Source organism: Amia ocellicauda, chromosome 1 (assembly GCF_036373705.1).
Source record: "Amia ocellicauda isolate fAmiCal2 chromosome 1, fAmiCal2.hap1, whole genome shotgun sequence".
NCBI classification, from domain to species: Eukaryota; Metazoa; Chordata; class Actinopteri; order Amiiformes; family Amiidae; genus Amia; species Amia ocellicauda.
The window spans coordinates 44,854,381-44,881,561 of record NC_089850.1 but is presented as its reverse complement, the minus strand read 5'-3'; the positions used below and the strand labels follow the sequence as shown (position 1 = coordinate 44,881,561).

General features: G+C 39.7%; 3 protein-coding genes across 4 annotated transcripts; 2 read left to right on the top strand and 1 right to left on the bottom strand.

The window, feature by feature from the left end:
• Positions 1-18: 18 nt before the first annotated feature.
• pacc1 (proton activated chloride channel 1) lies at positions 19-7,502 on the bottom strand. 2 transcript variants are annotated; one of them, XM_066706493.1, is made up of 8 exons: positions 7,324-7,502; positions 6,676-6,772; positions 6,139-6,357; positions 4,568-4,722; positions 3,678-3,820; positions 3,206-3,350; positions 2,557-2,664; positions 19-2,356 (listed from the first exon to the last, which is right to left on the bottom strand). In XM_066706493.1, the coding sequence occupies exons 1-8, from the start codon at positions 7,354-7,356 to the stop codon at positions 2,195-2,197; spliced, it is 1,062 nt and encodes a 353-aa protein (XP_066562590.1). In that variant the 5' UTR covers positions 7,357-7,502; the 3' UTR covers positions 19-2,194. The 2 variants fall into 2 exon arrangements, with proteins under 2 accessions (XP_066562590.1, XP_066562599.1); XM_066706502.1 differs by having other exon boundaries at positions 6,139-6,354.
• A 277-nt stretch (positions 7,503-7,779) lies between these two features.
• On the top strand, positions 7,780-11,640 carry nenf (neudesin neurotrophic factor). Its single transcript, XM_066706514.1, has 4 exons — positions 7,780-8,002; positions 8,250-8,310; positions 8,725-8,828; positions 9,800-11,640. The coding sequence occupies exons 1-4, from the start codon at positions 7,853-7,855 to the stop codon at positions 9,974-9,976; spliced, it is 492 nt and encodes a 163-aa protein (XP_066562611.1). The 5' UTR covers positions 7,780-7,852; the 3' UTR covers positions 9,977-11,640.
• A 1,771-nt stretch (positions 11,641-13,411) lies between these two features.
• On the top strand, positions 13,412-20,021 carry opn8c (opsin 8, group member c). The gene is made up of 4 exons (XM_066706527.1): positions 13,412-13,531; positions 15,025-15,318; positions 15,674-16,005; positions 17,606-20,021. Exons 1-4 carry the CDS (start codon positions 13,417-13,419, stop codon positions 17,966-17,968), a joined length of 1,104 nt encoding a protein of 367 aa, XP_066562624.1. The 5' UTR covers positions 13,412-13,416; the 3' UTR covers positions 17,969-20,021.
• The last annotated feature ends 7,160 nt before the right edge of the window (positions 20,022-27,181 follow it).

Sequence of the window (27,181 nt, the reverse complement as noted above, 5' to 3'; positions counted from 1 at the left end):
CAGAACCAACACGAGGTGTGCTTTAGAAGTCGAGTGTAATCATTTTTTTTATTACCAGCTTGCCACTGAAAAGATAATACAGGCTTAAAGGTAAGGTTTTACAAAAAAGGAAAAATGTTAAAAGTAGTATTTCACAGTCACACTTAAAGGGCTTTACATTTTGTAATCCACAAATGTCAGACAAATAGTTGGGAATTAATATTTTTTCTTCCCTAACACCTAACATAAATATCCTCGCATCAGCCCATATGGAATACTCACATATGTATATATTGTATTCTAAATGTATTAGAAATACACAAAAACATAATTTATATACAATTTACATAAAAGCCTTTGGTGAGCACTGTATTTCAAAATTGTGTCCATTATTCAAACCGGCTCCTTGTATAGCTTTAAGAATGGCCTGTGACTCAGCATGTTACCTGAGAAATAATCTAACAAGACACAAGGGTGTCTGTTCAGGGATATCAAATTGCTTTTCAGTAATTTGACATGCTTGAAATCTCCGCACAAACAAAGGACCAGATCCCTGTACAGCGTGCCTTAGGAACTTTCCAAGTTAGTTTAAGAATTAGTGAGAGGTAGACATTAATGGATTGTTTTAACTGTTATGAGTTCAAGTATATCCCAGGTGAAAAATTTGTTCTCTTCCTCTCTGTATATAATATAATGGCAGGAATATCACTCAAAACAAACCCCGCTACAAAGATTCGTTTTCCAGTTTATCGTCACAGAGGTTTTTGTTTTGTTTGTTACTTTCTCTATACACGACTCCAGTGTTATTGAATCTATTCTCTAGATTTGACTAATGTATATTATATACGGTCACTGACAGACATTTACAATCTTAGATAACACAGCATATTGTATAAGACATGACAATCAAAAAGATCAAGAAATGTAATTCTATTAATTAAATAATTAAAAAGAAATCAAACGGACCCTGAAAGGTCAAACGAACAGAGGAAAGAGAAAAAACAAAACAAAGGAATCCTTATTTAGTATTAAGACAATGTGATGTTTGTTTGCTTTGCCAGAAGTGCTATTGCTTTACTCGGCTCAGTGCCTGAAACCTGCCAGTGCTGTGTGACATGGTGGGAGCAGAGCACAGCATTACCCTGCCCTGCAGAAACTACCGACCTCTCTCTCTCCTTACACCTAGTGTGGAAGTGCTACTTCTCATAAAATAACAGAATAGAGAGAGAGAGTTAATTGATATTACATTTGTGTTAGGCTTACACCACTGTTACACTTCTGTTGCTGACATTTTAAAATGTATTAAATATTAAAAGCCTATTTTTAAGAGTTTTCAGTTCAGTTGACCTTCAATACAAAGATTAAGATTGACAACCTATGCTAATTATTTACATATTTTGTATTCAAATGTGAACAGGTTGTTATTTTTTTGTTAAGTTACAGGACTAGTAAATTAGTATAACTTAATTTAGTAAATCCTAGTTGTGCGTAATATACAAAGGCACAGAAATGTTAAAAAAATCTAAAAATGCAGGACCCACTGATCACAGTAATGTCATTGAAGTTACCCATCAACAGTACATTTATCAGAAACAAGATTCATACTCTGGGATAATGTAGCCTATTGCACAAAATAGCAGTAACAAACATTTCAGTGCACATTGTTCTCGTTGGTGCTCTTCAGTGTTTGCGTTTTCCATGTGGTTTACAAAACTTTGTGTGTGGGAGCGGCACAAGCAGAGACAAAAGCACCTCCATACACCACCCCTGAGGATCTCCTAACTGTAGAACAGAAGCCACACAGCGATAAGACCGTGTGTTTGGGTGTTTTCCACTATTCTGCAGACTCAACAGACATCTACTTGGGTTTCAGGCAGCGCAGCCATTAATATCTCTAGAGGAGAGCTATTGAGTGCAATATCCAGCTGCCTCTTGGAATCAGATCAAGTAGAAACTGTTCAATGGGTTAATAAGGCCTAGATGCGGTATTAAGGGTCAGATAGTTCACAACGTTGATGTTTTAAGTCACCGCAATGTTCTCATTACTGTGTAGTCACTCCACATAACTTGAATCCGGTCCGGTTGTCTAGTCCCGTAGCAGCTGCGATCCCAGAGACCAGTTCACAGCCTCCGTCTCCCCACCCCGAGCACGGCGGGAGCAGGCCGCTCGGAGGGAAGCGCCTGAAGAGGGAGGGCGCCTCTGCACTCCAGCGGCTCAGCTGACCTGGTTCATCTCCCTGCTCCTGCGTTTCAGCTGCCTCTTGCGAATCTTCATCATCCACTTCACGCTGAGCTTGGCAAAGTCGGCCGCCTTGAACAGAGCCAGGAAGATGCCACACAGGATGGCGATGGTTTTCCAGGGGTTTGCTGTGATGATCTTTTGGGAAATAAAAAATTTCAGGAGACAATGTGGCCAGAGGAAGACCAGGAAACTTTTTTTAGGAAAAAACTAAAACAAAAGCATTAGCAGTATACCATATTAACTACTGTCACAAATTATGACCCAATAAGGAAGAAAAGACATGTGTGTGTTTGTATGCGTCTCTATTGGAGTGAAAGACGTGCGATTTAACTTACATCCCGGACTTCCTGAACAAAAGGGTCTCTCCACTCAAAAACGACAAAGAAGAGCTGATTTGTTTTGTCCGAGTCTTTCCTCCGATCATTGTACTTCACAACGCTGGACTGGAAATGAATTTAGAAAAGTTCAGAAAAGCACAGACTACTTCCTTTGTTCTTCAATTGAAGTACAGATTGTGTCAAACCTGAGGCAGGGAGGGCCTTTACAAAAGCAACCCCCTCCTCACACTCAAATGAGATTTGGTAACTTTGATTTGGTCTGTGAGACTTTCTGAGGGGGTTTCTGCACAAGGAAAGGGTTAACAGATCAACAAAGTGTAAATCATGTCAGTGCAGACATTCAGCACTCAGCCAAGTCAGAAAGGACGGATGCTCAGTGAGGGCAGGATATGGTTGTTACTGTGCAGTTCGTATGGGTTTCCTTGTACTGAAAGGAAGCATTGGTCACGCTGTGTGGAGAGGGCAGCAGCCTCTGGTGCTCCAGGATGTATTTTTTTCCTTTTTTTTTCTTCAAATCAGAGCTAAGAAAATAATTGAAGAGGCTGAAGCTCATCAACAATTTTAAACAATGGCTTGGTAGAACTAATCAAAACAAAGAATGATCGCGTACACTCAAGACGTCTTCTGAAACTGTAAGGTTTCTTACCTCCTGTCTGAACTCCACCGACTCACTGCCGTCCTTCTCTGATGTCTTCACCAAGGACATCTTGACCCAGGTGCGGAACCCCCCGGAGAAGGTCCACATCGAGTAGGATCTCTCGCAGTCTTTCATGAACTGGGCTTTGTCTTCACTGAAGGGAGAAGAGTCCATTTAGCTTGGGCCCCGGATGATACCAGTACTACATACATAGTAATATGGTGCACAATCTTGTACCTCCCCAGCATGTAACCACTCCTTTAAGCTATTGTAGGGAACTTTAAGGCTGCCTAAGAGCTTCCACAGTTCTTGGCTTATATCTAACCCCTTCACAAGTAGATGGTTTTTGTTTTCCTGCCGTTAACATTTTCTTTGGGCTCAGCTGCAGTTACAATAATAATTAACCTGTACTCAAAACCAGAGCAGAGGCCAGAGAGACAGTTCATTTAGTTCCAACTCTTCATTAACTTTTTTTTTTTACCTTCCAGCAAACTCCTTAAAGGAGTAAAAAAGCAGGTAATTGATGGCACTGAAATCTTGTTCAGTTTCATTTTGGCTGAACTGCAGAAAAATCAGCTCCCTCTTCCTGACATAACTGGGCCCTCGAACAACCAGAGCGTGCTTCTGTAGCGAGAGAGGGAATAAGACAGGATGGAAGGTCAGAGGTCAGTTTTTATCTTAGTGCCACATCAGCCACACCAACCACTACAAGTCTATAGGGAAAAGTATAGCATAAATGATTGTAATATAGTTATACACATAGGTGAAAGGCTTTCAGCACCATATGTGCTATTATTACAGAGGAGAGTGTTCTCTCTCAGATGCATCTCACTGCCTTCCCATATGCACTAAATGAACTAGTGCTGCAGATAACGTGTAAATGTAAAGGTGAATGTCTGGAGTAGAAAATGCTTTTCATGTTCATGAGCAATTTCACAGTGCTAAGAATAAACCTGAAAGCAAGCAAATAATGAAAAATAGAGGTACTGCTCACCAGTAACTATGAAGAATAATAATTCACCAAACAAGCACGATGGGTCGAATGGCCTCCTCTCATTTGTAAATTTTCTTATGTTCTTATAATGAACTAATTCATTACAGATACAGATTAATTACTTGTTTCCACCTGACTATATTTTGTTGTTGTTACTATTGGGCAAATGACCCTTTTGTTAGCAGTTTTGTGTAGTTTGTGTGCTGCTTGCACAGTGCAGTGAGACCCATAAGCACTGAGTATTCCTGAACAACTACAACGAGGGTGCCACCAAGCTGTACAGTGCTGGTGAAATATACAGTGAAAGGCAGGCAGGAGCACTGATATATATATATATATATATAAATATACACTGCCTTCTAAATATGCTTTCTCACCGTGGTGTGATTGGTGAAGGGATCGGTGTAGTTGATTTGATCAGTGAAACAGTTGACATCTCCAGGCTGCCCCGGTGTGACCAGAGGAGGGATGTGGCTGTGGTAATGGTGCTTACAGCTCAGGAGTCTGGCCTTGCCAGGGTATAGTGCAATCCCTGCGAGAGAAAAAAAGGCAAATTAGTTAATAGTCCACTGTACTCCGTCAGGCCTCAGACGTCCGTTTCTGTAGCATATCATGTGTAAAACACTTTGGATGCAAGGACAGCAAACATGTGGACCAGATCACATGAGCAAAGTACAAAGTTTATATTTCTGTTATAGAACTATTGCTGGAAAATCTTGTAAAGCATATTTTTTTACTAGAGCAATATGTTCTAAATACTGTCCCAGAACTAACTGGTATAAATTCCCGTAGAACAATAGTAACTTCACAGACTTAATACAATGTAAACCTGCCACAGGAAAATGTGTATCTGTTTTGTTTTGATGGGCTATACTTAGTAATCATTGTTAGGGACAAATATGTTTTCATTGTACAAGTAATAGGATTGCAACTCAATAAATATGCAAGACACAAAAACTTATACTTGACTTTGACACATTTTGTTGGGTTTTGAAACATATCAGGGGGAAATTTGTTTTTATTTTTCATGACTTCAGAAACTCTGTAGCAACTGGAATCAAAACAAAAGCAAGGCCACAGGGACAAAACAAGAATATCACTTTGCTCTGGCATAGAATAATTGTAGTCTTGCCAAGCCCAAAAGCAGCCGGTATTACCCTAAGAATTCTGCAGAAACTAGACCCAGATGCTCCAGGACCCTTTTGTATCAAACCTCACAAAACAGAGCTTTCATTGGCAGTTTGCTATTCAGCAGCCCTCACAGCAGATTAGCTGGCCAGTACGACTGGCTTCACTCCAAGCTGCTCACTAAACTGTGCAGTGAGGGACGTCACCCAGAACAATGAAACTCGCCAACTGTATTGCAGGCTTTAAAACATTGTTAATCCCTTCAATTAGATCAATGTAATGTGTGAGAATTGTGGGTCTTGTAAATAGCAGAAAGCAATCACCTTATCTTCCCACAACTCCATAAAACCCCACAGTAAGCATAGAGACACACAAACTAGTTTATAATGCGATGTGGGGAACAGGTTTCACAGGAAGTCAGTTTCAACTTGTCACATGATCATCTCGGTGTACTGAAATGAACTGAAATCTGATATCAGACTGGACAGTTTCTTAAAGCTGGAGACAAATAACAGGAACCTTCCAAAATGGCTGAGTCTATACAATATCTAATCTAGTGCAGAAAGGTGGGCTGAAATGGGGCATAGTGCATTATGGGGGGAAACAAATAATTTAGATTCTTCTATGCTACAGGGACAGAAAACAATTCAGTTTTAGTTGTAAACTATTGGTTTGTACTGGCAAATCTGAAAGGCAATGTATATATTTTTTCACATTACATTTTCAACTCCACACATCCTTGCCCAGTATGAAAGAAATACCAGGTCAGGTTACTCTTCATATTTTGTTGCTCAGATTTCAATGTCGGAGTCTCACACACCGGGAGCCTCAAAGCTGTCCACCTCTTTGTAGGTCACGGACATCACAGGATGTTTCAGCTTCTCCATGAAGTCAGCGATGGTCTGGTAGGCCAGGAACACCGCCACAGCCATCAGCAACAGGTAGATGAAGATGAGGATCACAGAAAACACATTCTTCAGGCAGGTCTTGCTGAACCCCATCGAAAGGTTATTGTTCCCGGCCTCGTCGTCCACAGCTGCTGGACAAAAATACAAACACAATAATGAAAACAATTCTTAGAGACAGGTCTTAGAAACACGCAGCGACTTCTTCACATGGACACATTCCTGAGCTAAATAAATGCTTGGAACTTCCTACCTCTTCTTATCAAAACCACATTAGCCATGTATATTTTACAATAAAGCAGGTTTCGAACGCCAGCATTTAGTATATATTGTGGTGGTAACCCTTCTTCTGCTGATGTCAAGGTGGCAAGTGATCCATTGCACAGCTGTCACACACTAGTTATATTAACAAGAATAATAAAATCAGCTGTCAAGCAGTGTACCGTCCCTACCTGGTGAGGTCCTCCCATTGCCATCTTCGGACTCGAGGTCTTCCACACATTCTTGCTCATGAGGACTAGTCTGAGCTCGATCCCCTTCATCGTACAACTGAAAGAGAGAAAAGCCTGAAGCATCAGCCTGTCCTTTATGCCACATGATGCAAAACACAGGTCTGGCATGCTGTAGACAATGTACGTTTTTAAACACCATTAATATACTCTAGTTGTGCAACTTTGTAATCAAACAGGAAATGGCATAACAGCAGTTAACACTGAAGAATGTATTCTAGTTTCTATACATCTCACGACTCAAAACATGAAAGTGAAAATATGCGTGTGTGTGTAGTGTGTGTGTAGTGTGTGTGTAGTGTGTGTGTAGTGTGCAGTGTGCAGGACATTAGCTGAACGGCACAAGACAGCTTTGTAAGTCTCAGAGCTCATAATTTGCATTGTGGCACTGGGCACTGACAGTTACATGGCATGTTACAAGCCAGACATACTGTTTCTTCAACAACAGCTACAAAAGGGAGACAACTAACGGATAATAACAATCATTGTGAGCTATACAAATAAAACAAACAAACATAACTACAGCACCTCTCGTAACTACAGGCAATGACAAATATGGTGCATTATTAAACAGTAATAAGACTACTTTACCTCTTGATAAGACCTAGGCGATTCCCTCATCATCGTCGCATTTACAATATTATTAAACTCCAAAAGAGTTTAACTTATTGCACAAAAAACTTCCCAAACAGCGCGGATTATTCAAAGGCATCATCACTGCCATCCCGGGATGACCGGGACCGCAGCGCTCGTCATCGCGGTGCACTGTGGGAAATGGTGTTTTACACTGTGCGGTTTAAACATGGACGTACGTGCAATTGACAGTTCGTCTGTTCATGATTAGGATTGTTTAATCAAAAAGGCTCTGTGATGTTTATGCTGGTGCATTATTTTATACCTCTCAACATGTACGTTTTCTGAATTAGCTGCTGATGCAGACTGGAAGTGTTGCTATTGAGTGATCAGCTGTTTATATAACACTTGGGTTAAGTGACTTATCTATACGTTTGACTACATTTCCCATGACCGCATTTCCTAGCCCGTCAGCTGGTTGTCGTGGGACACGGCAGGAAGTCCTGCTGCTGCATCAAACTGCGGGTGAAAGTTTAGACAAGTCACTATGCCAGCCATACATGTCAGTTTCACGTTTATTATTTTTGTAATTTCGTATTGTTTAGCACAAGACGTTAAATTAAAACATAAGCCCGCTGATCCTAAACCAGTTCGACTGTTCACAGACGAGGATTTAGCCAAATACAATGGGCAAGAGGTAAGGTCTCAATCATACCCCATGAAGCAGGGCGTCAGGGGAATTAGGAAGTTGGTTAAGTTATAGTTTGTTGTTTGGATTAGTTTTACTGTAAGTCTTGAATGTGTCTTTTATTAGATCACACTCTTGTTGCATGTGTCTTGTTTCCCCTCAGCGATGCAATTCATTTCTGTTTTCATACACATTCATTAGAATTGTTCCAGGAAAGGTGGACTATTGATAATAACTGAAGGGTCTTCTTTTCCAGGAAGGCCAGCCTATTTACCTGGCTGTGAAGGGAGTGGTGTTTGATGTTTCTACAGGGAAAGGTACAATTGATTTCAAGACAGATTTCAGGTCTGAAAATGTGTGTTTCATTGATGCTGTGGATCATGTTCACTTCAAACTCACACTTTCTTAACTCTGTGCTCGTTCACTGGTTTCTTCCTGTTATTTTTTTGTTAGAAACCCGTTCTGTGGGACATAGTTCTAGATCTTACTGCCGGTCAGTTGATTCAACTAAAACTGAGGAGGTCTTGTAGCCCAACTGGTCCTCAGATCTGGTAGATTATCATTGCTGGTGTAAACTCGGAGGATGGGGTCATACACGTTGAGCTTTAAGAAGATTATAAAGGAGTTTGAACAGATCAAACTGCAGTACATGTAAATGTTTTCAGCGATGGTTTAGTAAATTACATTAGACAGTGCACTGATAGAAAATGTCCCTTCTGGTTCCCCTGTAGACTTCTATGGGAAAGGTGCTTCCTATAATGCCCTGACAGGGAAGGACTGCACCAGAGCTGTGGCCAAAATGTCTCTTGAACCAGACGACCTCACTTATGACACTGTAAGTACTGGTGGTTAGGTAACATACAGTTAGGTCCAGAAATATTTGGACAGTGACACAGTTGTCATCATTTTGGCTCTGTACGCCACCACAATGGATTTGAAAGGAAACAATTGAGTGTAAACTTCCATTTTTAATTTGAGGGTAGTTACATCCAAAGGTGAATGGTGTAAGAATTACACCCATTTTTATATGTGGTCCCCCCAATTTTAGGGTCTCAAAAGTAATTGGACAAACTAACATAATCATGAATTGTGAGTTTCAATACTTGGTTGCAAATCCTTTGGCGTTTTGCCTTCAGTTTTGTCTTAGAAATCAAAACAAACCAATCAGAGAGAGAGCAAAAATATTAGCTGTGGCCAAATCAACTATTTGGTACATTCTTAAAAAGAAAGAACGCACTGGTGAGCTCAGGAACACCTAAAGGCCCGGAAGATCACAGAAAACAACTGTCAGATGGACAATGACCCGAAGCATACTGCGAAAGCAACGCAAGACTTTATTAAGGCGAAGAAGTGTAATGTTCTGCAATGGCCAAGTCAGTCACCTGACCTGAATCCAATTGAGCAGCATTTCACTAGCTGAAGGCAAAACTGAAGGCAGAACACCCCAAGAACAAGCAGGAACTAAAGACAGCTGCAGTGCAGGCCTGGCAGAGCAGGCTTTCAAATCCATTGTGGTGTTTCCTTTCAGATCCATTGTGCTGGCATACAGAGCCAAAATTATGACAATTGTGTCACTGTCCAAATATTTATACTGTACAAGTCAAAATTAATAAAGTGGAGCTGTATATGTAGAACCTCTGTCCTTTTGTGAGTTATTGTAGAAGGACAATTATTAAAATCATTTTTCACAGTAAAACAAACACAAAATTAAAAAAGGTGGAAACATGAAATTGCACTCGTCTAACAAATGGCACAAACAGAATGACTGTACCACTGGGTTTGCTTTTCCACTTCTCAAACCGACAGGCTGGACTCACTGATGAGCAGCTGGAGTCACTCGAAACCGTTTTCAGAGACGTGTACAAAGCGAAGTATCCGATTGTGGGCTACACAGCCAGACGCATGCTCAATGAGGACGGCAGCCCAAACAGGAGCTTCCGGCCTGAAGACCAGCCACAATTCAGCATCAAAGATGAGTTCTGAGGTCTCTCTGCTCCAGAGCCACATTCATATCTTGGAAAAGTGTGTCGTCTGACATTTACTTTTGGCTTTACCTCTCTTACACTCTTATTTTCCCTAATTGTATCCCAGTGCACTACATATAACTAATATTGCTGCATTCCTGATTACTGTTGAGAACAAGCTGAAGAAGAGAGAGCATAGAAAACAAAATGTGTGAATAGCAATGTCACTTTGAGTTGAAAGTAGCCATACAACATGAGCCCTAGAAATGGGTATTGGCAGCGACTCGGCGTGTTAATATTTGATTAACCAGTCACAGCGACATGCCTTACTCTGTCAAATGCACAAGTGCCTTTTTAAAAACTATTCACTACTTCAGAACGAAAAAAACCTTTCAGAACAAAAAACAGAATTAACTTTTCAAATACTTGACACGTCTCTAGTTTTAGACAGGTTTTAAAATAAAATGATAATAATTTCATTTTCAGCACCCTTGAATTTGTGAAAATGTTATTCAAACCTGGCCGGGGGGGGGTACTAGTAATACACCATCCAAGTAATGTACAATGTATCCCAAACCCATTCAGTGTCACTTGTGAGCACACAGAGTCAGTAAATAACATGCCGAGGGTGCATAACTACTACCTTGTGTTACAGATATGTGTACTTGATAAGTGTAATTCCCTGGAAAGTTTAAAGCCGAAATACTCGTGCTAAATGGAAGGCCATGGTGTTACATCAAATTTTGCCTTTTTGGATGATCTGCAGTCTCTGCTTGTCACATTGGTTCCTTGTAAATCAGTAGTATTGAAATCTGGCATGTTTCAAGTCTAGTCATTTCACGACTGAGGTTTACTTTAGCTAGAAGCTATGAAGTGAAGATAAACCATTCTTCCTCCTGCCCTCTTTGATTCTCCTAGTTTGTTTTTCCCTCATCACCAGTAGGGCAGTAGCCAGACCAGCCCCAGACCAGCATGTTTGAGTCACAAGGGGGTGAGATGATTTGGTCATGCTTCTTCCAGTTCATGCAGATTGTCTTTGAAAACGAGACTTCTCTGTTCTGCACTGTGCAGCTCTCTGTAGGTGGTGAAAGTCTGTCATTTGAGCATCTGTGGGAAAAGCGAATTGTATCAAGTAGAGATTCTGAATTGAGAGGTGTTTTTAATGAGAGCTCAAGACATTTCTCACTCTTAGTTGACGTATATAATGTGGTTGGTCAGTTCTTGCTTATTAAAACCTGATGCTGCCACATGTGCTGCCCTACATTTCACAGATAAATATATTAGTGATTTTAGCAAGATCTGGCAAGAACAGATCTGTACTTTATTTTTAGTTTATTTGGTGCAATGAATTATGAACTAGGTGGACTAATATACATTCTTTGTATCTCAATGTTGTTATTCCCAGCAATGCACACTAGTGCTCTGTTGAACAGTTTTACCATGATTGTAACTCAGCTGCAAGTAGTACTGTAGCTGCTGCTGCACAAAGCAATTCCACTGTCTTTTTTTAAAACACTGTTGTTTTTTTCTACATACTGCTACTGTACTTCAATCATGGATTCTCTTTTGAGGTTTTATTTTATATGGGATGTATGCTGTGAGTTTAATACTTCTGAACTGCTTACTGTGGATTATTTTGTAGAAATTCAAAAGGTACTGTATGATAATAAATTATATTATGTATATCATGGATGTGAGTACTTTTTTGAATCATCATTTCCCTTTGATTGTAATGAAACAGCCCAGAAACAAAAACACTTCAGATGTTTTCAGTTTCTGAGATTCCTTATGTGCCTGCAGTCTTGTATGGCTCTGTACGTAGGCAGATTATGTTTGAAATATAAGAAATCTATTCTACAGACATGCAAAATAAAATACTGACCTTGTGTTCAATCATGATTATTTTATGAGAAATCTGGTCAGTTAAAGAATAAGAATATTTCACATTAACTTCATCTGCTATGTGTGACAGCCTCATATAGTTGGGAGGTTGTGTCTTGGGATCTCCAGGACCAGGGTGGGAGGCCACTGACAGAAATGAGGGGGGCTGCCATGCAAGAAGACTTGCAATAATCACCCAGTAGGTGGCAGCAAATGCTTGCTTGACCAGGGAATGGTAGACAAAATATATTTAATATCTTACAACACCCAGGAATATCTGTTTAATACCAAATGATGCCTCACCAGTTAAAAATTGCTCAGTTGTTCTCTAAAAAGGCTAGCTTATAGCGTTTATCCGAGCAGAAAACAAAACGAAAACATTTTACCAAGATGCCAGACAGAAATACACATAGACACGTCATGAAAGATACTTATGCTCCTCTGTTTTTTATTTAACATATATGTAACATTTTATCTCCTAATTGGAGTTAGGTTCCTGCATGGAGAAATAAATAAATAAACCCTCAAGTTCAATAGTTCCTTATAATAGGCAAACAGAGCTGTCCAGCATTTATATACATGACTTTACAGCTTTGTAGAGACAGCCCACACAGCCATCACTGCAGCTGCTAATACAGTTGGACTATATAGAAGACCAATGAACCTGATCACATTCAGCAATGGGTGCATTTTAGCTGCCCCTATGAGATTCGTTCTTGTCCCTTAGGACACTTTTAAATGTAATTTAGTTCTATATGACATGTTTCGGTTGTGTTTGGTATTCCATAGTTCCATACAACATATTGTAGTCCTTTATGACATTTTTTGCACCTGTGTGACATGGTCATGTATGACCATTTTTTGTTTGCGTGTTAGATTTCTGATTACATATGACACTTTGTCTGGCTGTTCTTTATTGTAATAATAATATATTTAAATGTGTCAAAAACTAAGTAGAGGCAGATCATTCAAATGGCTGTGAATCCTATCTGCAGATTGGCTATCCAACTAACAATTCGTCCAACAGAGGTTTTGGAGTGTTGGCATTTAATTTAACATTTTTTAAACACATTTTATATTTTGATTGCTTATAAATAATAATAATAACTAATTACAATTTTACGCTTATTTCTTCGTATATTATGAAGATAATGATGATGATTATAAATACCATTAACACCGAGTTATGTTTCCAACAGAACGTGAAGCCAACATTTCCAGCCCAACTTATCCTGTCCTGTTCCAGTAATGCCTTTGAGTTAAATAACACAACTCTCCTTGGAAAGGCTTGTTACAAAACTTCTTAGAAACACAAACAAATCCTGTAACATATGTGTACAGAAACAAAAAGGCTTATTCATACTGTCCCTTGACACAGCTGTGTTATTATTATTGGTCCAGTGTGTAGAGCACATGAAACTGATTGATGGTGATAGTTGGTTGTTGCTGTGTGACATGGTGATGCTCTAACCCTGATGCGCTGCAGAGGCTGCGGCTCCGACAGTCGCGTCTAAAGCGCAGCCGCCCCGCTACCCGCGCCGGAGCTCCGCGGCGGCTCACAGCGGCTCCAGGGCTCACATGCCGGGACACTTGTCTACCAGCTCCTGGGCGTCTCTAAGCAATGTCTCCATTTATAAATCGAAATTATCATCAGGGGCAGACTATGGAGTCGGGGTTACCATCATGTGTGTCGGTGAGTTGTAGTATATCTCTTTTGATTAATACTAATACAATTAAATAACATTATTTCTCTGTATATATATATATATATATACACAGTTACTTATTATTAATCATCATCATCATCATCATCATCATCATACTTTACACGTGTGCAGCCTTCTTAATAAACTTTCCAGGAGATGGAACGATTCTCTGGTAAAAATCTAGAATTTGTGTTTGTTTGTTTAGGACAACATGTTAAGTTTACCCATCCTGAAGGCTTTTTCCTCTGGTCATTTCCAATAAGTCATTTCAAACGTTTTGACATACAATCTTCACTGAAGCTCTGAGGATTATTGTGTTTCTGCAACAGACAACATCAAAGTGTCCACACAGCTCAGCAAACAACTCAGAACGCTTATATTTGCTATGAGTGTGGATGGCCTATGCCAGCAGAGTGCTCTCATCCCCACAAAAGTGCTTCAGTGCTCGGGATGTAATATCCCTGCAAAAGTACTTCAGTGCTTGGTTGAATTCCCGGCCCCTCTGACCTGGGATTCCTTCAGAGGAATTAATCACTGTGTCACATCGTGGCAAACAAGAATATTTTTCTTTTTTTTAAGGTAAAAGCCACAGTATATTTGGTGAAATCAAGTGATTTTAGTCTTGCCTGGTACCTGCTATCAACAACCAACTGGGCAGCTGAGGTCAGATTCTGCCATCAGACTGGGGCAGCAGAGGGAGGCTAATGTAAGACTCAAGGCTTCCATGACGTTTTTACCCATTCAGCACCAATACTTAAAAAATAAATCCTGGCTTAAGATTTACCACTCAGTTTACCTTGTGAGTAAATGTATTTGCTGAACAGAAGCTGATGTTCCTCTGACAATATCCCCCCATCCAATTGTGTTGAAGGTCGTACTGATGAACATTGATTACTAATCCATTTCTCAGCCTTTGACTGAAAGCTGTTTCAAACTAACCCGATTAATGCAATTTAAAACCTCCATAGCAACCAATTTGGATGGTATTGTTTCATTTTGTTGCTGGGTTTAGTATTGACATGTGGGCATTGTTTTTTCTTACTCTTGATAATAAGTATCATAGCTTGTAGTCATTGTTCTTGAGGGAATATGATTATGTATGTGCTTTATCACTACATATGCCAAGCTTGAATGTTAATTGTAAACCCAATGTTGGCTCTACTGTTTATAGGCAGATGCAGTCACATACCATACAGATAAATTAACTGCTCAATCTGATCTTGAACCTATTGCTTTCTTTCTGGAATGGACCAGGTCTCTGCAAATAAACCTACAAGACCAGAGACTTCATTGTCATTGATCATTTTAAATACCTTTACTGTTTATTGTTTAACCAATGTCTCCCTATTTTATAAACACTGAGTTGAAGGCCAATCATAGATGAGATTTATTTGGATTAGGTTTACTTTCAGTAAATACCTGGATGTACCTTTTTCTTGATTTCCTTTGTTCACTCTCCCCTGGCAATGTTTCTCCCCAGTGGTCCTGTCTGTCCTGGGCAACGGGCTGGTGCTGGCGGTTTCCTACAGACGGAGGAAGAAGATCAACAGCTCTGAGCTCCTGTGTGTGAACCTGGCCGTGGCGGATCTGCTCTGCTGCGTGTGCCTCTACCCTCTCTCCATCATCTCCTCCTTCAGCCACGCCTGGCTCGGAGATCAGACCACCTGCACCTACTACGGCCTCGGGGGCTTCCTGTTCGGACTGTGTGGGATGTTCACCATTGCGGCCATCAGTGTGATCAGATATGTGAAAATCTGTCACAACATAGTTTACGGTGAGACTTGTGTGCCAAATAATGACACACGCTACCTGTGCTACATACATAGTGACCATCTCAGCCTGGTCTTCAGAGCTTCGTCTCGGATTGAAAATGACAATGTCTTCATCTTCATCCTATTCATCATCACCATTTGCTGTCCTCCTTAGACACCTCACATTTGGAGAAAAAAAAATGGTTAGGTTTCAGGTTAGATTAGTCTGACTAAAAACTGAGTTGCCCAATATTTCCACACATGTAATCATGTTTAAGTTCAAATATTTTCAAGATAACTGGGAATCATCCTGCCATTGCATGACATCATGCAGTGTTTATTTATTTATTTATTTACTCCTTCTGTCTTTCTTTCTAGTGTTGTGGCTGGAGGGCAGCAGTATTCGCGCTGTGTGCGTTGCTACCTGGCTCATCGCGGCAGTGTGGTCGTGTTTGCCTTTGTTTGGGTGGGGGGAGTACGCTCCAGAGCCGTACGGGGTCTCCTGTACTGTAGCCTGGAAGCGCTACCACACTTCAGTGAAGGACGCGGTCTATGTTATGAGCTCATTTGCCATCTTCACCCTGGTCCCTGTCCTTCTGATCGTTACATCTCAGTGCCAAATCCTCTACAAGATATACAGATTCAGCCTGACTCTGTCCGCAAGGGGAATCCACACCAACCTTAAAAATGCGGAAAAGCAGATTTCTGTAGTAAGTATATTTTTTACTTTATGTCTGTTGTACCCATTTTGACCGTTTGTAATTAACACTGAACATCAATTTTAAAACAAAAACAAGCTAATAAAACACACACACATGATTCTTTATGTATTTCTTTGCTTAGGGAGAAATATCCAGAATACAGTGCTCCTATTTATATGATCACATTTAATTACTCTCAGCATGTCATGTGCTGGTACCATGACCACAATATTACTTCAATGAAACAGATGCTTAGTGACTATCATATCTGATTTAAACTGATTATATATTTGCACTCGTTATATGCCAACCAGTCATTTTATTATAAACCACTACTAATATTATAGTTTTTATTTCTATCCATGGTAATTGTATGTACTGACAGTGGCAGACCGCATGCAAAATTCCAGAAGCTGGCAGACTTTTATACTTATTATAAAGAGGATAAAGTAAATTAATTCAAAATAAAAAATCGATAGATGTACAAGACATGTGGTCAGTGAATAGTACAGTTAGAATCATTACTAATGTTTATTATTCCATTTTGACTTGCTGTATCACACATGTTTGTTAGACAATATTACATATACACACACGCAAGGAAGACAACGTTTGTTTTTGTGTTTTTATACTGAACACATTTGGCCTTTTCAATTATAGTGTTTAGGTTCTGTTTTATGTTTCTGGCTTATTTTCTGGTTATGCAACCTCCAACATTATTTCCAGTCAGCAGGACGTTTTTCTTTCAGATAATGCTCTTGGCACATCCTCATTATTGAGTTACATAAAAGTGCTGTACTTAAGACACTATTATTATGGTTCAATTAGAGTAGAGCTTCCTTCTCTCTCAATTCGGTTAAAGTTTCAGAATAAATAACAACTGGCAACAAAAAAGTGCTTGTAGTATTCTTATTAATGATGATAATAACGTTTGCCATGTTTCCAGTGACACAAAAGTGTACACATTATCTATGGTGTTTATGTTATCTATACATCAGTGCCATTCAGCCCCCCAGGGTGGTCGTTAGATGCTGAAACTAACGTTCTGCATTTCTGCATTTACAAGGTTAATCGTACACACAACAATATAACTTTGAACTCCATTCCTTATTGAAAAAAGTGAAAATAAAAAAGCTATTGCAACCCTGGTTTGACACATCGATAACTGAGCATAAATTACAGACATATAAGCGGAAATGCACGGCTGATACAGTTTTACAGTGTTAAATCTCCATTTTGTATTTTAAATATAATGCACAAGAAAGTGTAGTTTTTAATATGTGAATGGACGGACGGCAATGTTTTGGCTGGCTACTATTGCAGGATTGCTAGTTACAATTATTTCAATTACAAATGCATGGCCTATTAAGTGATGTAGTCATCTCTCTCTGTGTTCATGTTTTGTTTTATGACAATTGAACTTATGATATAACTGTGGACCATGGTTTTAAAATGTACGAGGTACCATACAATTAAAAACAATCCAAATTGAGTACAAACGAGTAACTTTTCAATTTTAAACCATACGATTGTTTGTCCCACAGGTTGCAAAATATCGTATCTCTAATTCTGCTAATCTTTTTTTTTCTTTTTTCCTGTGCCCCTATAGATGTTTTTTTGCATCAGCCTGGGCTTTGTCATCGCCTGGGCCCCATATTCAGTGGCTTCCTTCTTATTAATTTTTCACAAGGACGACTGGCATCTGGCTCCTGAAGGGTTCATATTCCCAACACTGTTTGCCAAGAGTTCTCATATCTACAACCCATTCATTTACTTCTACTTCAACAGAGCCTTCCGTCAGGAGCTGTATGTCCTGTGCAGGACCTTCTGCTCCAGATTGGCTCGAAACAGGGTCTCGGTTATAGCCATGAATCAGCCACCAGCTCCTCCAGTAATTGAAATACAGCTGAGAGACCAGGGTGACTTGCATGGGAACAGTTCAGCCAAGGTGAAGACACTAGATATCCCCTAAAATACGGGTGACTCTGTTTATATCTCCACACTTCAACGGCCTTATCTGCTTCCTCACCTTGATTGAACTGTTCAGGAATTTGTTGTAAAGGATGTATGCTGGAAACAGGTATTGATTTGAAAATGTTTTTTGAATGAATTTCTGCACTGGGGTTAAGAGTTGTCTAGTGTGTTGTGAATTGTGAAAAAGAAAACCAAAGAAACAAAACGCACCTGGTCTTTACACTAGCCACAGAACTGACAACCTGGGAGCACAAAACAGGCGGCACACAGACACCTGACACACAAAGCTCCTTCTAAGAGGCAGCTGTGGTAGTAGATGTAAAATTAGTTTAATAGTGCAGAAGGAGAATTTTCACAGAAGGGTAAAAAGCGAAAGGATGCTTTTCTACACGTAGTGAGCTGCACAATTCTACGGCCTTTCTGCAGGACATCACGATCTGTTTGTCAGGCAAAAGACAGAAGTCTTGATTCATGAGTTTATTATACATTAACGTGTCCAGTTGCTGTTATCTGAAGCTGCAGATCATGAAAGTATGATTCCATTATTGAAACGGTTGTGCGGCTTCTTTACTCGTGCATCGTGAGCCTTTCATGGCAGTGTTGTTGATCTGTGTTTGTGTTGTGCAAGTGGTCGTTATGCGTGCTGACTTTCACATGGGATATTAATGAGCAGGTGTCTTGTGGCTCAGGTAGTAGGGGATAGGTAGGTTGTACCACAGTTGGGGTGGCAGCTTGTAAGCTCTTTTCCAATTCGACACGGACACAATGTTCTACTTTTATGAAATTCGGTTCCAATACCTAAACCTTTCAGATGATTCAGGAATTCTGATTTCAGGCTTCTTCAATTCAGATCTAAACTGAATCGTGCCATTGGCTACTGTCATTCTCAAGAGAGCAGCTGTGTGTCAAAGGACAGTCATAGAGGTAATACATGACAACCAGCGGTGATTAGCACATTGTGGAGACCTAATTTCAACTGCTTTAGAAATGTAAACAGATTTTTAATAACTTTGGGATGGCAGAGTAGATGTACAGTTGGAGTCATTCATGTTTTCAGTGGTTTGTATACAATGCAATGGATACAAAAATGAACACTATTTAAGTTTTAAAAGACATTGTGGTATTGAACAGTTCCTAGAATTGTAATGTTCCTGGCATTGCCTTTTAAGCTTCTTATTGTATTGACTGAGGTCAAGTTGTAAATTTATGTCACTAGATGGCACAGTGTTACAGTGAGAGATGTATAGCTTACTGTTTCATGCATGTACTATATTTGGGCTTTTTTTTAAAACAATGAATGGTTATAGGGCTTGTGTTGTGCATACATATAGTTATCATGATTATTATTATTATTATTATTATTATTATTATTATTATTATTATTATTGTTATTATTATTATTTCTAAGCAGGCACCCTTATCCAGGGTGAGTTTACACAAGAAGTATTTAACACAAGAAACATGTAGTTTATGGGTTTATTGCTGTGCTGTGCAAAAAAGCATGATATTTTTAAATGTGTTTTACTTGTGTCTATTTCGCCCGTGCATTACATGTAGCAACAGGTCAATGTTTTACATTTCTCAGTGAGTCACTGCAGACGCTTCACAGCACAAACCAGACACTGGGTTGCACTGGGGTTTTCATCTGCAGAACAGCACTTGCCAATTAAATGACAGGTACCCTGTATATATTATACATTAAAATATGCATTAAAAATATACAGTCTGATCAAGGCACACTCTCTCTAACACAACAAACCGAGTTTCAAAGTGATTGTGGGGTTGAAACGAGACAGGCACTGTGGAGTATTTCTGCTAAAACTTAGGGTAATACTTAAATTTTTACATGTTCTTTTTCTCTCTGTCACTTGAAAAATATTTCTGATGGACTTGGACCAATTGTTTTCCTGTGGTAAGGCTACCAAACACACTCTACCAGAAACCAACCAGGTTGTACCAAATCCAGCCTGCAGGGGCATCCAGCAGTCACAGTTTTTGAGACATCAGACCTTTCCTTCTTTTGTTGTTGTTAAATAAATAGTTGCATTAAATTCCTTAGTAAAAAATAGTTTGGTGTTTGAACAAAAGCCCCAAACTGTGGCACAGCCTGAGGAGTGAATTGAGAATGACTGCTACATGCAAAAGGAAGGCCTCAATGCCTTTAACAGACTTTCTACAGTCATAGACTTACAGATTAAATCATATAAATCTGATGCTTTTAACACCTGCCCTTAGTCTGTATGTTATAATTACATAATAGGGCGAATATATTGAATCGTAATTTCTACATTTTGTTTTTAATGGATCAATCTTACTAAAATGTGGAAGCCTAATGGAAAGCTGTTAGCTGATCATGACAATTATGTGTGGAAACTGACATTAGTAACAATATACCTAATTAAGGCATTTAAGTACCGTACTTCATTGGTAAACAATGGCCTTATTTAGAGCAAGTCTGTATACATTTGGATGCCATTAGTTTTGACAATATACACTCACCTAAAGGATTATTAGGAACACCATACTAATACTGTGTTTGACCCCCTTTTGCCTTGAGAACTCCCTTAATTGTATGTGGCATTGATTCAACAAGGTGCTGAAAGCATTCTTTAGAAATGTTGGCCCATATTGATAGGATAGCATCTTGCAGTTGATGGAGATTTGTGGGATGCACATCCAGGGCACGAAGCTCCCGTTCCACCACATCCCAAAGATGCTCTATTGGGTTGAGATCTGGTGACTGCGGGGGCCAGTTTAGTACAGTGAACTCATTGTCATGTTCAAGAAACCAATTTGAAATGATTCGACCTTTGTGACATGGTGCATTATCCTGCTGGAAGTAGCCATCAGAGGATGGGTACATGGTGGTCATAAAGGGATGGACATGGTCAGAAACAATGCTCAGGTAGGCCGTGGCATTTAAACGATGCCCAATTGGCACTAAGGGGCCTAAAGTGTGCCAAGAAAACATCCCCCACACCATTACACCACCACCACCAGCCTGCACAGTGGTAACAAGGCATGATGGATCCATGTTCTCATTCTGTTTACGCCAAATTCTGACTCTACCATCTGAATGTCTCAACAGAAATCGAGACTCATCAGACCAGGCAACATTTTTCCAGTCTTCAACTGTCCAATTTTGGTGAGCTTGTGCAAATTGTAGCCTCTTTTTCCTATTTGTAGTGGAGATGAGTGGTACCCGGTGGGGTCTTCTGCTGTTGTAGCCCATCCACCTCAAGGTTGTACGTGTTGTGGCTTCACAAATGCTTTGCTGCATACCTCGGTTGTAACGAGTGGTTATTTCAGTCAAAGTTGCTCTTCTATCAGCTTGAATCAGTCGGCCCATTCTCCTCTGACCTCTAGCATCAACAAGGCATTTTCGCCCACAGGACTGCCGCATACTGGATGTTTTTCCCTTTTCACACCATTCTTTGTAAAGCCTAGAAATGGTTGTGCGTGAAAATCCCAGTAACTGAGCAGATTGTGAAATACTCAGACCGGCCCGTCTGGCACCAACAACCATGCCACGCTCAGAATTGCTTAAATCACCTTTCTTTCCCATTCAGACATTCAGTTTGGAGTTCAGGAGATTGTCTTGACCAGGACCACACCCCTAAATGCATTGAAGCAACTGCCATGTGATTGGTTGGTTAGATAATTGCATGAATGAGAAATTGAACAGGTATTCCTAATAATCCTTTAGGTGAATGTATATACATGGTGATATTAAAGTGGTCAGTATACAGTACTGTGCAAAAGTTTTAGGCAGGTGTGAAAAAATGCTGTAAAGTAAGAATGCTTTCAAAAATACATGTTAATAGATTATATTTATCAATTAACTAAATGCAAAGTGAGTGAACTAAATCAAATCCATATTTGGTGTGACCACCCTTTGACCTTCAAAACAGCATCAATTATTCTAGGTTCACTTGCACAAAGTCAGGGATTGTGTAGGCATATAGTCAGGTGTATGATTAAACAATTATACCAAACAGGTGCTAATGATCATCAATTCAATATGTAGGTTGAAACACAATCATTAACTGAAACAGAAACAGCTGTGTAGGAGGAATAAAACTGGGTGAGGAACAGCCAAACTCAGCTAACAAGGTGAGGCTGCTGAAGACAGTTTACTGTCAAAAGTCATACACCATGGCAAGACTGAGCACAGCAACAAGACACAAGGTAGTTATACTGCATCAGCAAGGTCTCTCCCAGGCAGACATTTCAAGGCAGACAGGGGTTTCCAGATGTGCTGTCCAAGCTCTTTTGAAGAAGCACAAAGAAACGGGCAACATTGAGGACCGTAGACGCAGTGGTCGGCCAAGGAAACTTACTGCAGCAGATGCTTAATTCCCTTTGCAATTGGAAGATGTCCAGCAGTGCCATCAGCTCAGAATTGGCAGAAAACAGTGGGACCCTGGTACACCCATCTACTGTCTGGAGAAGTCTGGTCAGAAATGGCCTTCATGGAAGACTTGCGGCCAAAAAGCAAAGCCTCCGACGTGGCAACAAGGCCAAGCGACTCAACTATGCACGAAAACACAGGAACTGAGGTGCAGAAAAATGGCAGCAGGTGCTCTGGACTGATTAGCCAAAATGTGAAATATTTGGCTGTAGCAGAAGGCAGATTATTTGCTGAAGGGCTGGAGAGTGGTCCACAAATGAATGTCTGCAGGCAACAGTGAAGCATGGTGGAGTTTCCTTGCAAGTTTGGGTCTGCATTTCTGCAAATGGAGTTGGGAATTTGGTCACAATTAATGGTCTCCTCAATGCTGAGAAGTACAGGCAGATACTTATCCATCATGCAATACCATCAGGGAGGCATCTGATTGGCCCCAAATTTATTCTGCAGCATGACAACGGCCCCAAACATACATCGAAAGTCATTAAGAACTATCTTCAGCGTAAAGAATAACAAGGATTCCTGGAAGTGATGGTGTGGCCCCCACAGAGCCCTGATCTCAACATCGAGTCTGTCTGGGATTACATGAAGAGAGAGAAGCAACTGAGGCTGCCTAAATCCACAGAACAACTGTCGTTAGTTCTCCAAGATGTTTGGGCCAACCTACCTGCCGAGTTCCTTCAAAAACTGTGTGCAAAGGGAACCTAGAAGAATTGATGTTGTTTTGAAGGCAAAGGGTGGTCACAACAAATATGGATTTGATATAGATTTTTCTTCTGTTCACTCACTTTGCATTTAGTTAATTGATAAATATAATCTATTAACAGGTCTATTGTTGAAAGCATTCTTACTTAACAGCATTTTTTCACACCTGCCTAAAACGTTTGCACAGTTCTATACATGTCAGTTAAATGCTGGCCAGAATACAAAACAACAATCAATTTAGGAGGAGTGGACTAGATTTGTGTGTAATTGAAGTTCATTACTGCCACCTTCTGGTAGTTCCCCCCCCCTTTTGTACACATCCCATATGTGTTTTGTAAGAGTGTTTATTATTCTTAAAAGATGCAGTTCACTAGTAACTCCTCTACCAAGACCACTTAGAGGTCTGTCAGGAACATAAAGCTTATTTACACATGTGACATTTACACTGCATCAAACACCCCTCAGGAAGGATATTGCTTTTCTTAGACAGGCATCCAATTACCATTTTTTCAAGTTTCACCATTATCTGTTTTCACTGGCAGATTTAAGTCTCTTCAAAAAAAAAAAAAAAAACAGGAATATAAAACCACTCTCCTCTGTATCATGTAAATCCAAAATGCAAGAAAGCCCCCTGTCTCGTGTCAGTTATTCAATTACCTGTGCTGCTTCTGTACAAACCATAAACACTGTACCTTGTCTGTGAGAATCCTGTGCTTGATACCACATGACATTTGTCACCCCTTCCACTCACCAAACATTCATTAAGTCACAATGCTCAGTAGTATGTGCAAATGAAACACTGGCTCACCCAAGGCTGGCCACACATTTAAACTCTGTCTAAGTGATTCTCTAGCTTTGCAGGTGGTCATAGATCAGATGCTGCCATGTGTGGACAACAGTTTCAGGAATTTCATTGCCTTGGCAAAATTGTCATTTATGTGAAAAGCAGTGCTTCCAATTTTGGGAGCAAAATGGTCTGGTCTTCATCCGAGATTTGATAGTTCTTAGTCTTTTCAGGAAGAAGAAGATGACGAAAAACTAGGGCCACATAAATACACAGAGGTCAAACTATAGCCACTTCAGATTCAGCGACAAAATAGGTTTTCTTTTCAATGCTGGATTGAGGTCAGCATCTTTTCTCCACAGCCATTGAGCACAGGAGGATTCTCACAGCTCCTGCAATTCTGAAATCTTCCAGCCTGTATTCGAATACACATATTCTTCTCATTATTGCCAGGCAGAGCATGTATTTGCTTGACGTATGAATGACGTACACATGCTGTAAAACATTAACGTATGAGTGCTCATTCTTTGATCCACTTTTATTAAGCACAATTATCTTTCTGGAGCCATAATCATCAGAATTGCTTGGGTTCTTAGAATCAAATCACAAACAGAGAGAGGGGCCAAAGCTAAATGTGTCCTAATTGAATATTTTAAATTCTATACCAGTTGGTGTAGCCAGTTGAGACCAGTTACTATAATCACTATAAGAATTTCCCCTTGCTTATTCATTATTACATGTCTTCTGGCTACTAGTCCGCAGTGTGGAGCAGTGGTTAGGGCTCTGGACTCTGGAGCACAGCCTTGTGGCTTCAATACCCAGTGGGTGCACTGCTGTTGTACCCTCCAGCAAAGTACTTTCCCTAGATTGCACCAGTAAATGTCCAGCTGTATAAATGGGTACAAATGTCACCCTGGATAAGGGTGTCTGATAAGAATAATAAAGGAATTTACTCAATAAAGCTTTAATAATTTTGCCAATGTTATTGATTCCCCCCAACTATATTAGTCACTACTTGCTTTCAGGGGCAAGACTTGATTTTATAGATTTTTTTTAAATTCTGTATCCCTTTGAAAGGATTCCCAGCAACACTGCATGTATGGTGATACACCTTTGAATGTCTAATAAAGCAAGACAATAACAAAACCACACTGGGGGAACTGACTCATCTGTATTAGTCATGGATGGACTTACATTCATCTCCTTTTCATACACATTTATATAGTACTTATATAGCTGCACTGACGATAACAATTACTTAAATAAAGCAGGGAAGATCATTAGTTCAATATTTACATGTAGCTTATTTTATCGTATGTGTGTTTTGTAGGCAGATAGAATACAGCTTCTACAAACATTCACTGAAATATTGAAAATGTTATTAAAATGTAAATGTTACATGTGACAATTGAAGCAAGCCTGTTATATCCCAAATTAAAAGCAAAAAATAATTAACTAAATACACATTTCCTCTTAAAACAAATTGCACCTACTAGTCTACTATATATCTAGTTCTCCATGGTTGAGCGGTAGATGATAGATGAACGAATGAACGAACTCAATCCTGCCAGCTGAGTCAGACTTCTGCACAGGACACTTAACCACAGATGCATACGCCCATTTAACAGATTTTTTTATTTGGCTTTGGAAATTGTACTGTGTGCATAGATGAGATTGGGTGAAGGGTTAATGTTTACAGACGTTGTACAACAACAAAACACCCTCATGATATGAAAACATAAAATACCATCATGAAGGAAACTGTGTTTACACTGGTAATTGATTGGTGAAGTGCCAAAAGGAATCTGGATGAAATTACATAACTGATCATTCAATGCCTCTTGTTGACAATGTCCAGTTCAGCTTTGGCTAATACACCATGAAAATAATTACATGCTGAGGATGTTCCACACAAATAGTTTTGAATTGATTTTTTTTTAGTATTGGAAAAACTAACTACACAAAAAGGCATCTCTGACCTGCTTTCATGGCACTTCGTGGAATACTCTGCTGGCTCACGCCTCTCCGCTCAAACCCAGTGTCAGCTGTGATTTTGACCAATGGTGGTTCAGGTGAAAAAGAAGGTACAATGTTAATATTTATGCCCATGCAAAATCATGCACGATCTCAAAACAGTTTGCATTTCTCGTCATTGAAGTAGGGGACAAGAAATGTAATTAGAAATACCACTGTAGAATTCCAATTAAATGTTCAAAGACATTTTAGAAAATGGAGATCACAGCTTCTGCCTGAGAAGGGCATTAGTGGTAACTGTTTTACCTTTTCTGGCTCCATTTGATATTTTTAAGGACTTGCAGAACATGATCATGCTGAAGTAAATACATACACAAATAAAGAAGACGTATACAAATGTGTTATCAGTCTCTATTCCATTTATTTTTCGCAGTGCAATGAGACCCCATTGTGGCCACAGTGTAAATTAAAGCTGATTATAATATTAATGTTTTTCTACTTAAAGGCTGCTTTAGAAATCTGTGCCGTCTGAAAGTGTCCTACACTCCCACTACCACTGAAGTTAATTAGCTTATAACGCAAGCTGCAGACTCAGTACTGGGATGAGAGACAATGAATATATCCAGAGATCTTACAAGAAAGCTTCTGAAAATCTGAATCAGAGGAAATTAGATGGGGAAATACACTACCGTTCAAAAGTTTGGGGTCACTTAGAAATTTCCTTGTTTTCCATGAAAACATACATGAAATGAGTTTGAATAGGAAATATAGCAAAATGAATAGGACATATAGTCATTGACAAGGTAAGAAATAATGATTTTTAATTTAAATACTAATTGTGTCCTTCAAACTTTGCTTTCGTCAAAGAATCCTCCATTTGCAGCAATTACAGCCTTGCAGACCTTTGGCATTCTAGTTGTCAATTTGTTGGGTGTAATCTGAAGAGCACCCCCAGACCATCACATTGCCTCCACCATGCTTGACAGATCACATCAAGCACTCCTCCAGCATCTTTTCATTTGGTCTGCATCTCACGAATGTTCAACTTTGTGATCCGAACACCTCAAACTTAGATTCGTCTGTCCATAACACTTCTTTCCAATGTTTCTCTGTCCAGGGTCTGTGTTCTTTTGCCCATCTTAATCTTTTCTTTTTATTGGCCAGTCTGAGATATGGCTTTTTCTTTGCAACTCTGCCTAGAAGGCCAGCATCCTGGAGTCACCTCTTCACTGTTGACGTTGAGACTGGTGTTTTGCAGGTACTATTTAATGAAGCTTCCAGTTGAGGACCTGTGATGCATCTGTTTCTCAAACTAGACACACTAAAGTATTTGTCCTCTT